This window comes from Myodes glareolus, chromosome 3 (genome assembly GCF_982192425.1).
Source record: "Myodes glareolus chromosome 3, mMyoGla1.1, whole genome shotgun sequence".
NCBI classification, from domain to species: Eukaryota; Metazoa; Chordata; class Mammalia; order Rodentia; family Cricetidae; genus Myodes; species Myodes glareolus.
This window is the reverse complement of record NC_142028.1, coordinates 95709684-95723463: the sequence shown is the minus strand read 5'-3', so window position 1 is coordinate 95723463 and position 13780 is coordinate 95709684. Positions and strand designations below refer to the sequence as shown.

The window sequence follows — 13780 nt, the reverse complement described above, 5'->3', positions numbered from 1 at the left end:
AGTAAAAACCAAATAATCCAAGCAGCCAGAAAACAAAAACAAAAACAAAATACAAAAAACAAAAAACCTGACGGAATTACCATGACTAATCAACCTCTCTCCATAATCTCTCCATAATAACCTGAAACAATGAAGGAAGCAAAGAGCAACTGGAAATAAGCTATTCTGATGTTAAAACAAAATTAGCTAGAGGAGATAAAGAAAGTCACTACCTGCTCATAAAAGGAACAATTCATCAGTTAGAATAATTGTAAATATGCATGCATCATAATTTGTGACTCCTAATTTCATAAGACAAATCACAATGAACACAAAGTTCAGACAGATTCTCATGAAATAATTATGGTAATGTCAGTACTCCCATTCCTGCATAGGTCATCCCAAGCAAAATCCAACAGAGAAACCTCAGAGCTAAACTGCATGAATCAAATACACTTAACAGACATCCAAATGAAACCAAGAATATTTGCTTCTTAGCTAAACCTGGAATTTTCCTCTAAAATAAGACCCAAATCTTAGCAAATACAAAAGAATGAAATAATCTGCTATATCCAAATAGACTATAGTGTAAAAAAAAAATTAAAAAATCAATAGCAAGAAACACTACAGAAACTACATAAGTACATAGACTAATAAATTGTTGAATGAACATATCTCATTGAAAAAAAAACATGGGAAAATTGTCAAGCTCCTAGAACCAAATAAAGATGAAAGTTCAACCTACCAGATCATTTCTGAGAGAGCCAAGGCAATTCTAAGAGGAACATTTGTATAGGAATGAGCACAGGGACAGACAACCAACAACATAGCGGGGTGGGGGGGTAAAGATTTATGTCTAAATGAAAACACAAGAAAAACGAGTGGATGTGGCAGCATGAACAATTAGAATATTCACAACAGTGTTATTAATACAAACTTTAGCTGAGAAACAACTGAGAAACGATTAACGAACAATAACAACAGGTTAGCAAAGAGAAGCACGTACACAGGATTATAGCTAGAAAGTATGTCTGTAGTTTGCATGTGAGGTGTGAAGTGGCAAGAGAGAAATAAAGTCAAAGTCAGCAATAAGATCTTCATACCTAAAAAAGAGAAGCATTTGGACATGCATGGCTATCACATAAATGTTGGGACTTCATTAAAATATTTGAAGCATTTTGTACACAGTAAGTTTTCTTATTAAATACTTCTAAATCAGCGGATTAATTTGTACCAAACTCAATTAAAAGACATTATGTTTCAGCTTCAAAAAGTGCCGGGAACCAAAAGAAAGAGCCTACTTGTACTTGAATTATCCCCCGTCCAATTTCTCCCAAAATAAAAGAAACAAGAATACTTACATGGACCATTATTGAGGAACCCAAATACATGGCCTCATCCAATAACCTCAGCAGCTCCTGAAACTGCTCGTCATGGTAATCAAAACGCTCACCAAAGGTGATGTTGCAAATGACATTGGAAACAGCGTTGTGTATCTTCAAGTGAGGGTCAAAAGGCTGCCCTGAAGATGAATAAAGAAAAAGATGCATCTTTCAAAGATATTGGTTTGTTAATTCCATATGACAGAGAAAGATACATAACAGAGAGCCATGTAAGAGGCTCTGGGTTAGTTTGCTATGAGATTTAGCATATACCAAAAAAATCTGTCAGTATCTGTGAAGCCAGACTGATGACCAGTGTGTCTCATGACTGTTTGTGTGCTTAGTTTCAGAACTCCAGGGGTAAGGTCATGGCTACATGTTTACTGCTCTATCCTCAGTGCTCAGCACAGTGCAAAGGTCAAGCCAAGCACTTAGACATTTAGGAAGAATCTGCTCAATGAATGAAAGGGCCACAGCCTCCCACACCTGTCCTGTGGAATGCCCACCTTTCTCCTCTTTCATGGCCCCTACAAGGTGGCGAGCTTCTTCCTGGATGCGATGCTCTATGCTCTTCTTTCCCAATCCAAAATTCCTCAGGGTCATCATGGCAAACCTTCTCTGCTCCTTCCATGTTTGGCCACTGGCGAAGACCAATCCTGGAAACAAGCAATTCAGCCTTACGACACTGTGATTCTGGTTTAAAATTACATAACAAACAGAATGGCCTCATATATGATGGAAAGAAGAAGAGCCAATAATGGACTTGACAGCTGTCTAAGGAGAGAGAATATCACAAAACAAGGAGCATAGTGGCTGGCATCTCCTGGTGACTTGCAACACCAGAGTTTAGTCAGTATTTCTAATATATTCCTTATATTAATACTCTTAGGAAATTGAAAGGCTTATTATCAGAACATTCCAGATCTATTACAATGGGTAGAAAAATGAGATGCAAGGATAAAGTATAATTTTTAAGGGAACTAGGTACACAGCATAATTATATATACAAAACAGTTGTTAAGCAAGAAATATAGTTACAATATTTAGTTCATCTACATTTGGCAAATTAAAGAAAATACTCTATTATCTATTCTATCTTAGTTTTTTTGTTTTTTTGAGACAGGGTTTCTCTGTAGTTTTGGGGCCTGTTCTGGAATTAGCTCTTATAAACCAGGTTTGCCTCGAACTCACAGAGATCCACCTGCCTCTGCCTTCTGAGTGCTGGGATTAAAGGCATGCACCACCACTGCCCAGCTGAGTCTAAAGTTTTATATTTAATTTATCTTTTATCAAAACTAAGGAAAACAATAACTATAACTATGTGTGTTCAACTCTTCATAGACCCCAGAAGGATATAATATTACCTAAGTAAACGGGAAGGGCATTGTAAGTAACTTCCAAAACTCTAGAATTGACAGAGACATCTCCCTGAATAGACAGTCTACCAAAGTTCTTCTGTAATTGAAGATTGGGTTATCAATCTTCAGCCTACAGACCCATATTATCTGGCAGACTTTTTAGTGAAGCAGGGAATTTGAAGATCTGTTCTGCCTTCTAATGACAAAATTCATCAGTTGTTTTTTTTTTTCTGTGTCTTGCAGAATGTCTGGCAGTTTCTTCTGTGAAGCAGGAACCCTGCAGGACCATCCCATCTTTTGTAAAGCTCAGCAGTCACTTTTCTGTGGGTCCTGAATGCCCACTTCATACAGCAACCACCAAGTAGTCCAGGCAAGAACAGTTTCTTACCCAAATAGCTAGTTTTGTCACACTGAAGGCAAATTAAATAATGCATTTCTTTAATGCCCATTAATCTCTCTGAAGTAATTGGTACTGCCAGAAGCAGATAAGTCTCACTGTTGAGAAAAGTTTAAGTTCTTAAAACATTTACATGCCATATTCCATAGATCTTGAAGTGCTGAAGGTTATCTATTTAACTCAACTATATCTCTGTATATCTAGAAAAACTAGCATGACTAAAAGTTTGATTATTGTAGATGATTACATCTTAATCTATATTTCTTAATTATATATTACATTTTTAAATTAGCTGAACAAAAATTTAATACCTTAAACAAGAGCAGACATACATATACACAATGTAACAAAATCGACCTTAAATTTGTATCAAGTTCCAAACCAATGCAAAGTATTCGTCTCTATATCATATCCCCCTTTAAATAAAAACAAATATTTATAAGCAATCATTTTGGGAATTTGGACATTGTTTTCTCCAAACTGCTTCCTGCTGTTTGTTGAGCAAAGTATTTTTAGGGTTCATGGAGACTTTCAGGGGTTCTTGTTCCACAAATCACATTAGACTGAAAGGAACCCACAGGTTCTCATCGTCTATGGAAACAAAAGCAGAACCTCTTTTCCAAAGCAACAGGTCCCTAGAACCAAATTGCAAAATCAAGATATCTTTATTGGCTTAACTTAGTAGCCTCCAGTATCAAATGTCTCTCTGCAGTTAAAAAAATTCAAAGAAAACACAATAATATACATAATCCAGACTCTCTATGCTGTAGGAAGTCTTACAGCCAGTGGTTACTTGCCCATGGGGGCGTGGCCTCTTATACTATATAAGTGGATATAGAGCATGTGTCTGCTCTCTTTTCTGGCCTCTCTATTCTGGTTGCCAATTTTGGTTTCTGATCTTTGTTCAAGCAGAAGATTCTGATTTGTGAGTCTACTCCTAAATAAACAACCATCTGTTTTCTCAATTCTGAGCTAGTGTGGGATTTCTTTTAAGTGTCCCTCCACGTCTCTGTGTATATTCCATCTTTTTGTGTCTTAATTTTCTTTACTTCTTTAAGCTATGACACTGTCTCTTTAAAGACTTTGCTTTATTTTTAAAATGATTTCTTTTTATAACTGTCTATACTCTTTTTCTTCTCTCTCCCAAGTCTACGTACATTTTTAAATACACTATGACCCTTTCATTGAATCATTTCTATATGAATCTGTCTTTATTTTATATTTGCCACCATTTTCGAACCAGGAGTGTTTCTAAAACAGTAAGCAGGTTGGTTGCAGCAGCTGTGGATGCTGGTTCTACTTCTCTTGGCCTTTCCTATGGCAGAGGTGTTTTTAACGACAACTCTTGGGACACAGCAGGTCTATATTGCCATTAAGCAAACCCTCAGTGCTCTGTAGAACAACCTCCCAAAAGATCCAGAGCCATTCAAGGAATAAGGAAGCCTTCACTTACAGAAGCCGCTCCTCTGCTTGAGGCATGCAAACAGCCTATCTAAAAATAAATAAATAAAATGAAGCTACCAACAAACCGTGTTTGGCTTCCGTTTTTGTGAGTCTAGAAGCAGTTTTTTTTTTTCTCAACCTCTTTTAGGTCTTATGTGGATCCATGCCCCAGACAGTGGGCACCATTTTGTAAGCAGAGAGTGCTCTTTTGTTTCCTAGCCACCTAGACCCAAATAATCACACAGAAAGTATATTAATTATAACACTGTTTGGCCAATGACTCAAGGATATTCCTAGATAGTTCTTATATCTTAAGTAAACCAATTTCTATTCATCTGTATATCACCATGAGGCTGTGGTTTATTGGTAAAGTTTAGCATCTTTCTCCTTTGGCAGCTACATGGCATCTCCTTGACTCTGCCTACTCTTTCTATTTATCTCTGCTCAGATTTCCTGCCTGACTTATTCTTCCCTGACATGGGCTAAACCAGCTTCTTTATTAGCTAATGGTAACAAAACATATTCACAGCATACAGAGGGGGGATTCCCACATCAATCCACAGTTTTAATTAGTATATGTATGTCTTGTTATCTATGGCAAGCTAAATACTACTACTCCTGGCACCACAATCTGAATTAGTTAGAGTTCTCTAAAACAGTGGTTTTCAACCTTCCTAATGCTGTAATTAATTTAATACAGTTCCTCGTGTTGTCATGACCCCCAACCATACAATTATTTTTGTTGCTAATTGACAAGTGTAGTTTGGACACTGGTATGAAACATAATGTAAATATCTGATATTTCCAATGGTCTTAGGTGACCTCTGTGAAAGGTTTGTTCCACCCCCAAGAGGGTAATGACCCACAAGTTGAGAATCACTGCACTAAAATCTAGAAGTACTAGAATGGATCTAGAGATATTAAAGGATATTTAGTAAGGTGACTTATAAGCTCGTCTAAAAATGACTGTCTTTTGATAGAAAGGCCAATAAAGCTATGATTGTTCAATCTATGAGGTTGGATGCCTCAGTTAGTCTACTTTATACACTGGAATCCTAAAAAAGTAAACTCTAATACCAGTGAAGGAATTCTTCATCAGTAGGATAGGTGAACTTGCCAGTGACAATGGGGACAAGAAAGCAAAAGGCAAAAGCTTCCTTTTTCCATGTCCTTTTATATGGGCTGCCAGTAGAAGGTTTGGCCCAAATTTAGGGTGGGCCTTCTGATCCCAAGTGATGCAGATTTAGTGTAGATCTTCTCACCTCAAAAATTCCCATGAATCAAAACTCCTCATTTGTTTGCCCAGTTTCTAGGATTTTAATTGATTCCAAATGCAGTTAAGTTACAACCAAGGTTAGCCATCAAACTGCTGGTGGAGTTTTCTCAGCTTCCTGCTCTCCTGGCATCTAGATCATGGCTTCATGTTGCCTTTTCTCTGGCATGCCTGGACTTCTGTTTATAAGGATTCAATGCCATCGCCCTGGTCTAACCCACAGTGTGGTGTTGCATCTGGAGAGTGTTAAGCTCCCACCCTTCATATCTAAAACAAGTTTGCCTTTAATATCTCTAGATTCTTTCTAGTACTTCTGATCCTTTAGAGCAGTGGTTCTCAACTTGTTGGTCACCACTCTCTTGGGGGTGGAACAGAACTTTCACAGGGGTCACCTAAGACCATTGGAAATATCAGATATTTACATTGTGTTTCATACCAGTGTCCAAACTACACTTGTTAATGTCTTTCCTCCATTCTCTACCTGATATCATAAGATCCCCTCTGCTCAAAACCACTCAGAAGTTTTCCTGGCTGTTAGAATAAAAATCAGCATTTAGCAAACACTGTCTGTGCTCTATCTGATCAAGCTCAGAAGTATCAAGGGCCCTTAACTATGTCCTTTAAATACCACGCTTGCTACACTGGATGTCTTTCCATTCCTCAAGACATCTCTCCTTTTTGTCCTTAAAGGATATTATATCCCCTTGACTAAGTATTTTTCAGGTCATTAAATGAATGTCATTTACTCAGAGAAGAGTTTCCAGAATCCTCATACAGTGTTAGATATCTCTGATTAAAAGCCTTCTGCATTGATACTGCTTTACTATTTGAATCCCTGGCATTAACTTATACTGTGTTGGCTGGTTTTATGTCAATGTGACTTAAGCTAAACTCATTGTAGAAGGGGGAGTCTCAATTGAGAAAATGCCTACATAACATAGGGCTATAGGCAAGCCTGTAGGGCGTTTTCTTAATTAATGTTTGGTGTGGGAGGGTCCATCTCCATGTGGTTAGTGCAAATCCTGGGCTGGTGGTCCTGGTTTCTATAAGAAAGCAGACTGAATAAGCCATGAGGAGAAGACAGAAAGCAATATTCCTCCATGGCCTCTGCATCAGCTCCTGCTTCCAGGTTCTTGCCCCGAGTTTCTGTCCTGACTTCCTTTGATGATGAACAGCCACATATAGGAGCATAAGCCAAATAAACCTTTTCCTCCTCAAGTTTCTTTAATCATGGTATTTCATCACTGTAAAGTAACTCTAAGACAGATGTCTAGTACTGTTCTCAAAGCAAACAACACAGTGTGCTGATATAGAATTATTTTGAAGAGAAATTAGAACGCACATAAAATGCTATTTTGTTGGATTAATAGATTTCAAATCCCGTGTTCAACTTATGACTTTATTTGACGACAATATAAAGTATTCATACTAATAAATTATAATATTGGTTTGGGTTTCAGAAGCTATAAGCAAGATGCAGTACAAAGGAAAAGCTGACTTACATCCATTTTCCTAGGGTTGGTGTGGGGAAAGGAGAGTGGGCACAGAGTCGGGCTGCGTTTGGGTGCTGTGGTTATTTCCTATCAAAGTATATAGAGTTAGTTTTTCCAAACATGTGGTTTCTCTGGTCTCTGCTAGGACAGACTATAAACTATCTTATGAGTGCTTTCAGTCAAGCAATTTGGTATCCAGCACCCATTAATGATGGCATTTCATGAAGGTGTTGGCTTATGAGAGTGATGGATACAAACGACATAGAGGTGCCTTTTATGTATCTTAAAAACTACAGTGCATATCTGACAACACAAAAAAGACTTACCATTTTCCTTAAAAATATGCTTGTGAATAGGAAATTTAGGGCGACTCATAAAGTTTTCCTCTAGTTGAGTAAAGGCTTCTTTGATTAAAGGCAGACCGCTTACAATCACTGAAGACATGATTCCAAAATCCAGACTGATAACATTCCCATACTTCTTCACAAGCTGAAACATATTTCAATAGTTAGCGGCGAGTGTGCTCATATCTCTGTGTCCAGGGATGGCAGACATATGTGTAGCAAATGGTAATCATATTGAAATGTCTTTATTTCCCTGTGAATGATACACCTTGGCATGTGGAAAAGGTTTTGATTTTCTTTTCTTTGAACTGTCCAAATCTCAAATAAACTTCAAGAATGAGATTTACCAATACAAATCATTAAATCAATGAGTGGATGATGTTATAGTGTGTATCCCTATATGAAGATTTTAGTACATAGATTTCAATAAATGAGCAAATTCTCTAACTCTGGCATTCTGCAATGTAGGACAGGCAGAACACAGTGTATGCCACCTGGTAAAGACCAAGGTGTGTCTGTGTGAGTCTGCTGTAGGTAGCACAGAATAAGAAAAAAATATTTTTACATCATTTTATTCATTTTGTGTGTGTGTGCATATGTTGTATGTAAAGGGTGGTGTTGCACATGAGTATTTCAATGGACATCATTGGGGAGTCTGTTCTCTCCTCTTACCATGTAAGTCCAGGTGATCAAATTCAGGTTACCAAGTATTTCAGCATGTGCCCTTACCCACTGGAAAACCTCTATGGCCTGCAAGCATGGAATTCACAGTAAATGAAAATATCTATTGATGGCTTTTTTGTATAAATAGCTATGATAACAGAAGCAATAGCAAAATAACTGTGACTATTTAAATATTAGAATGTGAGTAAGAAGAGGGCTTTGGTAATGGAAGCAACAAAAGATGGAGGGGCAGAACCCAGAGACAGTGCTGCTGGGCTCATGCAGCATTCATGACGCAAAAATCCTGGCTGATGTGTAAAAATCGAACTGGGTTCTCAGGGGTCTGCTCTGATAATATTTAACAGATGAATAAAAGGAAAAGAAAGAAAAGGGAATGAGCTTCAACTCATAGGAGACATCTGAACAGTGACTTGGAATATATTGAGTAATTTTATACATACAATGATCATAGGAGGTGTGCTTAAGGCCATTGTATGTTGGGGTCTCATCGTTACAGCTAGCATGAAGTACATGCTAATATCTAAGTTGTGTATCACATGACCACTAAAGTCTGACAAGACTTTCTTTTATTTAAGTAACGTTCTTGTAAGAATTCTGTGAACTACTACAGAGAAAGCTAAGGAACTGTGATGTGGCAGGAAGTAGAGTCTCCATGTGCTCACCAAGGAGCCACCTTCTTCCCTGTCCTCATCCTGTTTTCAATGATGTCACTTAAACTGATCTAAAATGTCCACCCCTTTACTTCACTAGACCCTTGTTAAACATTCTTTCTAGGCACAGTACAACGGGCGGCACCATTCTATCAAAGGCTTGGCCCAGAGCTGCCCGGCCATCTAGATTTCATATGATATCAGAATTGATTAGCAGAATCCATAGGACTCATTGGACCATAGACTGTCCTGTGTTGTGCCTGTCATGCTAAGCATTTGTTTAGTGTCTCTTACGTGAATGAGTCTGTGAGAAAATATATCTAGTTATTATAAGCCATTTTATTCTATTAGGATATATGTTTTAAGTTATTGTACCGAGTTAAATCTTGTAGGGTTCAAGCCCTTATTTTGCCATTATCCCACTGAGCAACCTGGGGAAATCAGATTACCCCTTTCCTTGACCGTGGAAAATGGAATGCTATGCTAAGAGATGTTTGCTAACGTGACTCCATGTGTGTTGATCATGGAGTCTGAATGAAGGGGGCATAAGCAGCAAACGGAAAGCCATGTATCAGCTTGTGGCATTATTTAAAATAGCAAGAATTAAAATTTAATTATGTCTAAGTTGTATCATTTAACTTCATTTGTTTATACCCTGATATCAAAATGTAAACACATAGAAAATATAAAATAAAGGAATGAAAAAAATTACTGGACTGGCATGATGTTTCCATCCTCAGTGTCACCATGACCTATTGCTCTGACACCAGACATATCAGCCAACCTCACATGACTGTGCAGCAAGATATAGATCGAATATTTTAACCCTGACAAGATAAAATAAAAGCATGTTTTTTTACTATTCCAACTTATGATATCATTTGCCAGAAGCAAACTCCAACCAACGTTTACTCTCTTTTGCCAAAATACAAGAAAAATGAGGCTCAACAGGCCAGAAATCTCTCTCTCTCTCTTTTTTTTAAACATTTTTGCTTATGAAGTCAAGCAACATTACGATGGTACCCTACAAAGGGTTACAGTGGAGGGGTTTATCTATGCTATCTTGTCACTTGCTATGTGTCCCTTGGGCTGAGCCTGTGACTTCTCCAGCTGAATTGCTGTGAAGAGAATTTTCAAAAAAGCCTGGGAGAGAATTCGCTTCCCACTCTTCTTTAGCAGCAATAAACACACCCCTTCCCTATGAGACAATTATGGGAAGATTGCTGGTGTTCATCCTCCTATAGTGAGGTGCAGCTGCACTAAACTGATGGGGTCCTGAAATTTGCAGCCATCTTCCTTCTTGCCATGCCAGCTCATGCTGAGGAGGCAGACGTGGCAAGCACAAACGAGTTATTCTGATTCAGAACTGAAATTTCCATTTGAAATGCCATTCACAAAAGTGAGTTCTCTGAGCCCCTAAAGCTGACTGTACAAGTAAAGCATGGACCTAGTGTGTGCATCAGTTTTACAGCACATTACACAAAATGTCCAGTCTGACATTGCTTAGTTTATTCATTAAGAAACAAGAGAACCTGTTTTGTTGAGATGGCGCAGATGTTGGTAAAATGGAAAAAAAAATATTTACAAGAGGTTATTACAAAATTATTCCAAATCTTAACAGAGTAAAGATAGATAAGCAGAAAAGAGATCAATTTGAGGACAGAAGCTGCCATGGCCTCTGTGGAGACCTGCACAGCAGAGCTTGGCAGAGAAGCAGTGCGGAGGTGAGAGGCAGCTCTCCCATGCACAGCACAGAGGAAGCCAATGGCAAACAGCAAGACCCAGCACCATAGATGTCATGGCTGTGCACCAATGTCCTGAAAACAGGAATGTGTAGATGAGAAAACACATAAAAAATGGTGGAAACTTCCTAGTCTGGGAAGATCAAAACCAAAAATGAAAGAATGAAAATAGAGCAAATAGACAACCACAAAAATTAAACCTTTTGTTTAATGCTTATATATAAGTTGTAAACAGATGTGTCCCTATTAATGATGAGACTTGAATAATAAAAAAATGCCCAAGTATATGCAATCCAGATGAATGCAATTGTAGTATCATGCGTAGGTAAAAATAAAAGAACTGAAAGGCATATGCCTTTCACATACTGACCAAAAGGGGGCTTGCAGGGTTTAAGACATCAGAGAAAATTCAGGCAAAACAAATTTACTCTGGATAAAGAGGGATAGTACATGATCACATGGCTAAGTCATCAAACGACCTGGCAATCTTAAATATGCACTGTGTATACCGAAGAGATTTCCCAACTTAATGGGGAGAGCTTCCAGAACTGAGTGGAGAAATGGGCACTCTCCTGATGGAGCTAGATAGAGACTTTTTTCTGGGTTTCTTAGTAACTGATAGTATCAGTAGGTAAGCAGTTAGCAAGGATGTAAAAACAAAACAAAACAAAACCTAAGGCTTAGTAAGAGAGAGCTAACATCTAAATAGCTTTCAGTCTCTCTCTCTCTCTCTCTCTCTCTCTCTCTCTCTCTCGGATTCTCAGTGTAACCATGGCTGCCTTGAAATTCGGTCTGTAGTCTAGGCAGGCATCAAATTTACAGAGATTCGCCACCACTGCCCTGTTGATCTGCATATTTCTTAAAAGAGCATGTTTAAAATTTAATTATTTGGCCTAAAATTCGCGATTGTGAGCATAAGCCTTTAGGCTAGGCCCACCCCACCCCCACCTGTGTTCCCGGATGTCGCCAGTCTAGCATTTTAGGATTATGTCACTGCACCCCCAGACAACATTGTCCCTTCCTACCTGCTGCACTGCCAGGTGTGGCTGCTCCAAGTCCAATTGCAACATGTTGCCCACAAAGGGTAGACGTCGTGGCCCTGGTGGATAATTTTTTGGGCGCCTGCTTTTGAGGTAGTCAGCCAGGAACAAGAAGGTGACAGCAGCCAGCAGCAGTGTCCTGAGATGGATCGCTGCCCAGATGGCGGCCACAAGGGAGAACGCGGCTGCAAGCATGGTTGTTATCCCAGCAGACTCTTCAAAGGAATGAGGGTCTGAGCTGAGGCTCAGGGCTCCTCGTTTTATAGAGATCTCAGCTAAATCTGATCCTGCCTCCTACCAATCACACCCCTCCGTTCAACTTGGAGGCCCTAGGACCCGGAGAGCACAAACACCCCCACACGTAAAGCCCCAGTCCTCCCTTACTAAGCAGAGGTCTTAGCCACGCCTTTCAATTAGCACATAGCCCTAGCCCTTATGCTCAGAGCTCTCCTCCCTGCCCCCTTACTAGCTTAACCAGACAAGACAGACATTTGGAGTTGTGGCTTTTCCCTTAAATGACAGTTACACTACGACCTAAAAAGAATTTGGGTTTAATTTGGTCGATATAACTTGCACTTACTTATAAACTACGTTGGTATTATGTACATGATATAAAAAGCCAAGTACCTGTAGAAATTACATAGATACACATAGCTGTAACTGAAGGTGTATTATTTGTTCTAAAATCTGATTTTTGTAGCTTCTATTTAGATCTATAACTTGCCAGTTTTAAGGTTACACCATCTGGTTTTATTTTCGTAGCTCTAAGCAACTGCTAATTGCAAATTTATCCTCTTAAAAGTATGAGCCAATATTAAACAGAAACCTTTATTTTTAAAGACACAGAACTTAGCCTGAGCAGTGATGAGGCTTTAGGCAGGGTGAGCAGTGACTGACAGGCTGGTTTTAAAATAATGTTTTTCCTCCAGTTTAAATTGGAAAAGATAAGAACTTTGAAATATTTAGGTTTTTGAATGTGACTGGTTTTGGGGATTCTATCTCCCTCCTGAAATCCTAATCATGAAAAAGAAAATTTTAAAATAGATCTTTGTAAAGAAATTTGTCCTTTTTACATGTATTACAGTTCAGTAAGAGCCTCCCTTACCATATATATATATATATATATATATATATATATATGTGTGTGTGTGTGTGTGTGTGTGTGTGTGTGTCTTCAAAAATAATATATATTAAAATGTCTTCAAAAATATTCTTATTATATATATGGTAAGAATATTTTTGAAGACATTTTAATAAGGATTTCTAAGATATATTCCTAAGAAGCATTCTGATTAACATAAAGCATTTTATACCATATAGTTCTTATTTTTCTCATGATCATTAGTTAATTGAAATAAAAATTTAAATGATTTTTTTCATTATAGCCTATTTTGGAAGAAAATCCTATTCAAAATCTATGTGTATACCATTAAATTTTATAACTTTAGGAAACATTAGTCCTACAATTCCAATGAGTGGTGTTTTATATAAACAAATATCATATTAAGGTTTTATAAAACACTTAACAGACCACAAATATTACTCTAATATTTGAAGATTTTAGCCTACCTGTATAAGGCAGCGAACATTCACTAAGTCTTCTAAAAATAACTCAAACTCACATTTCTAAATATGCACTTGTGCAGTTTAATTGAGCATCCTATGTCTTCGAACACCTGATCTTTGATAAAGAAGCAAAAAATATCAAATGGAAAAAAGTAAGCATATTTAACAAGTGGTACTGGCATAACTGGATATCAACATGTAGAAAAATTAAAATAGACCCATATCTATCACCATGCACAAAACTCAAATCCAAATGGATCAAAGACCTCAACATAAAGCCAGCCACACTGAACCTTATAGAAGAGAAAGTGGGAAGTACACTTGAACGCATTGGCACAGGGAACCACTTCCTAAATATAACCCCAGCAGAAGAGACACTGAGAGAAACAATTAATAAATGGAACCTTCTGTAACTGAAAAGCTTCTGTA

General features: G+C 37.9%; 1 protein-coding gene across 2 annotated transcripts in view; it reads right to left on the bottom strand.

The window, feature by feature from the left end:
* Positions 1–12180, bottom strand: part of LOC125412379 (cytochrome P450 2J3-like) — a 28722-nt gene extending 16542 nt beyond the window's left edge. The window contains exons 1-4 of one of the 2 annotated variants that reach the window (XM_087904856.1): positions 11771–12180; positions 7652–7814; positions 1868–2017; positions 1341–1501 (exon numbers count right to left, since the gene is read on the bottom strand). In XM_087904856.1, coding sequence (XP_087760982.1) covers positions 1341–1501; positions 1868–2017; positions 7652–7814; positions 11771–11980 — 684 coding nt within the window. In that variant the 5' untranslated portion in view covers positions 11981–12180. The remainder of the gene's footprint in view (positions 1–1340; positions 1502–1867; positions 2018–7651; positions 7815–11770) is intronic. The other variant, XM_087904855.1, reaches the window with a different exon arrangement.
* Between the last annotated feature and the right edge of the window lie 1600 nt (positions 12181–13780).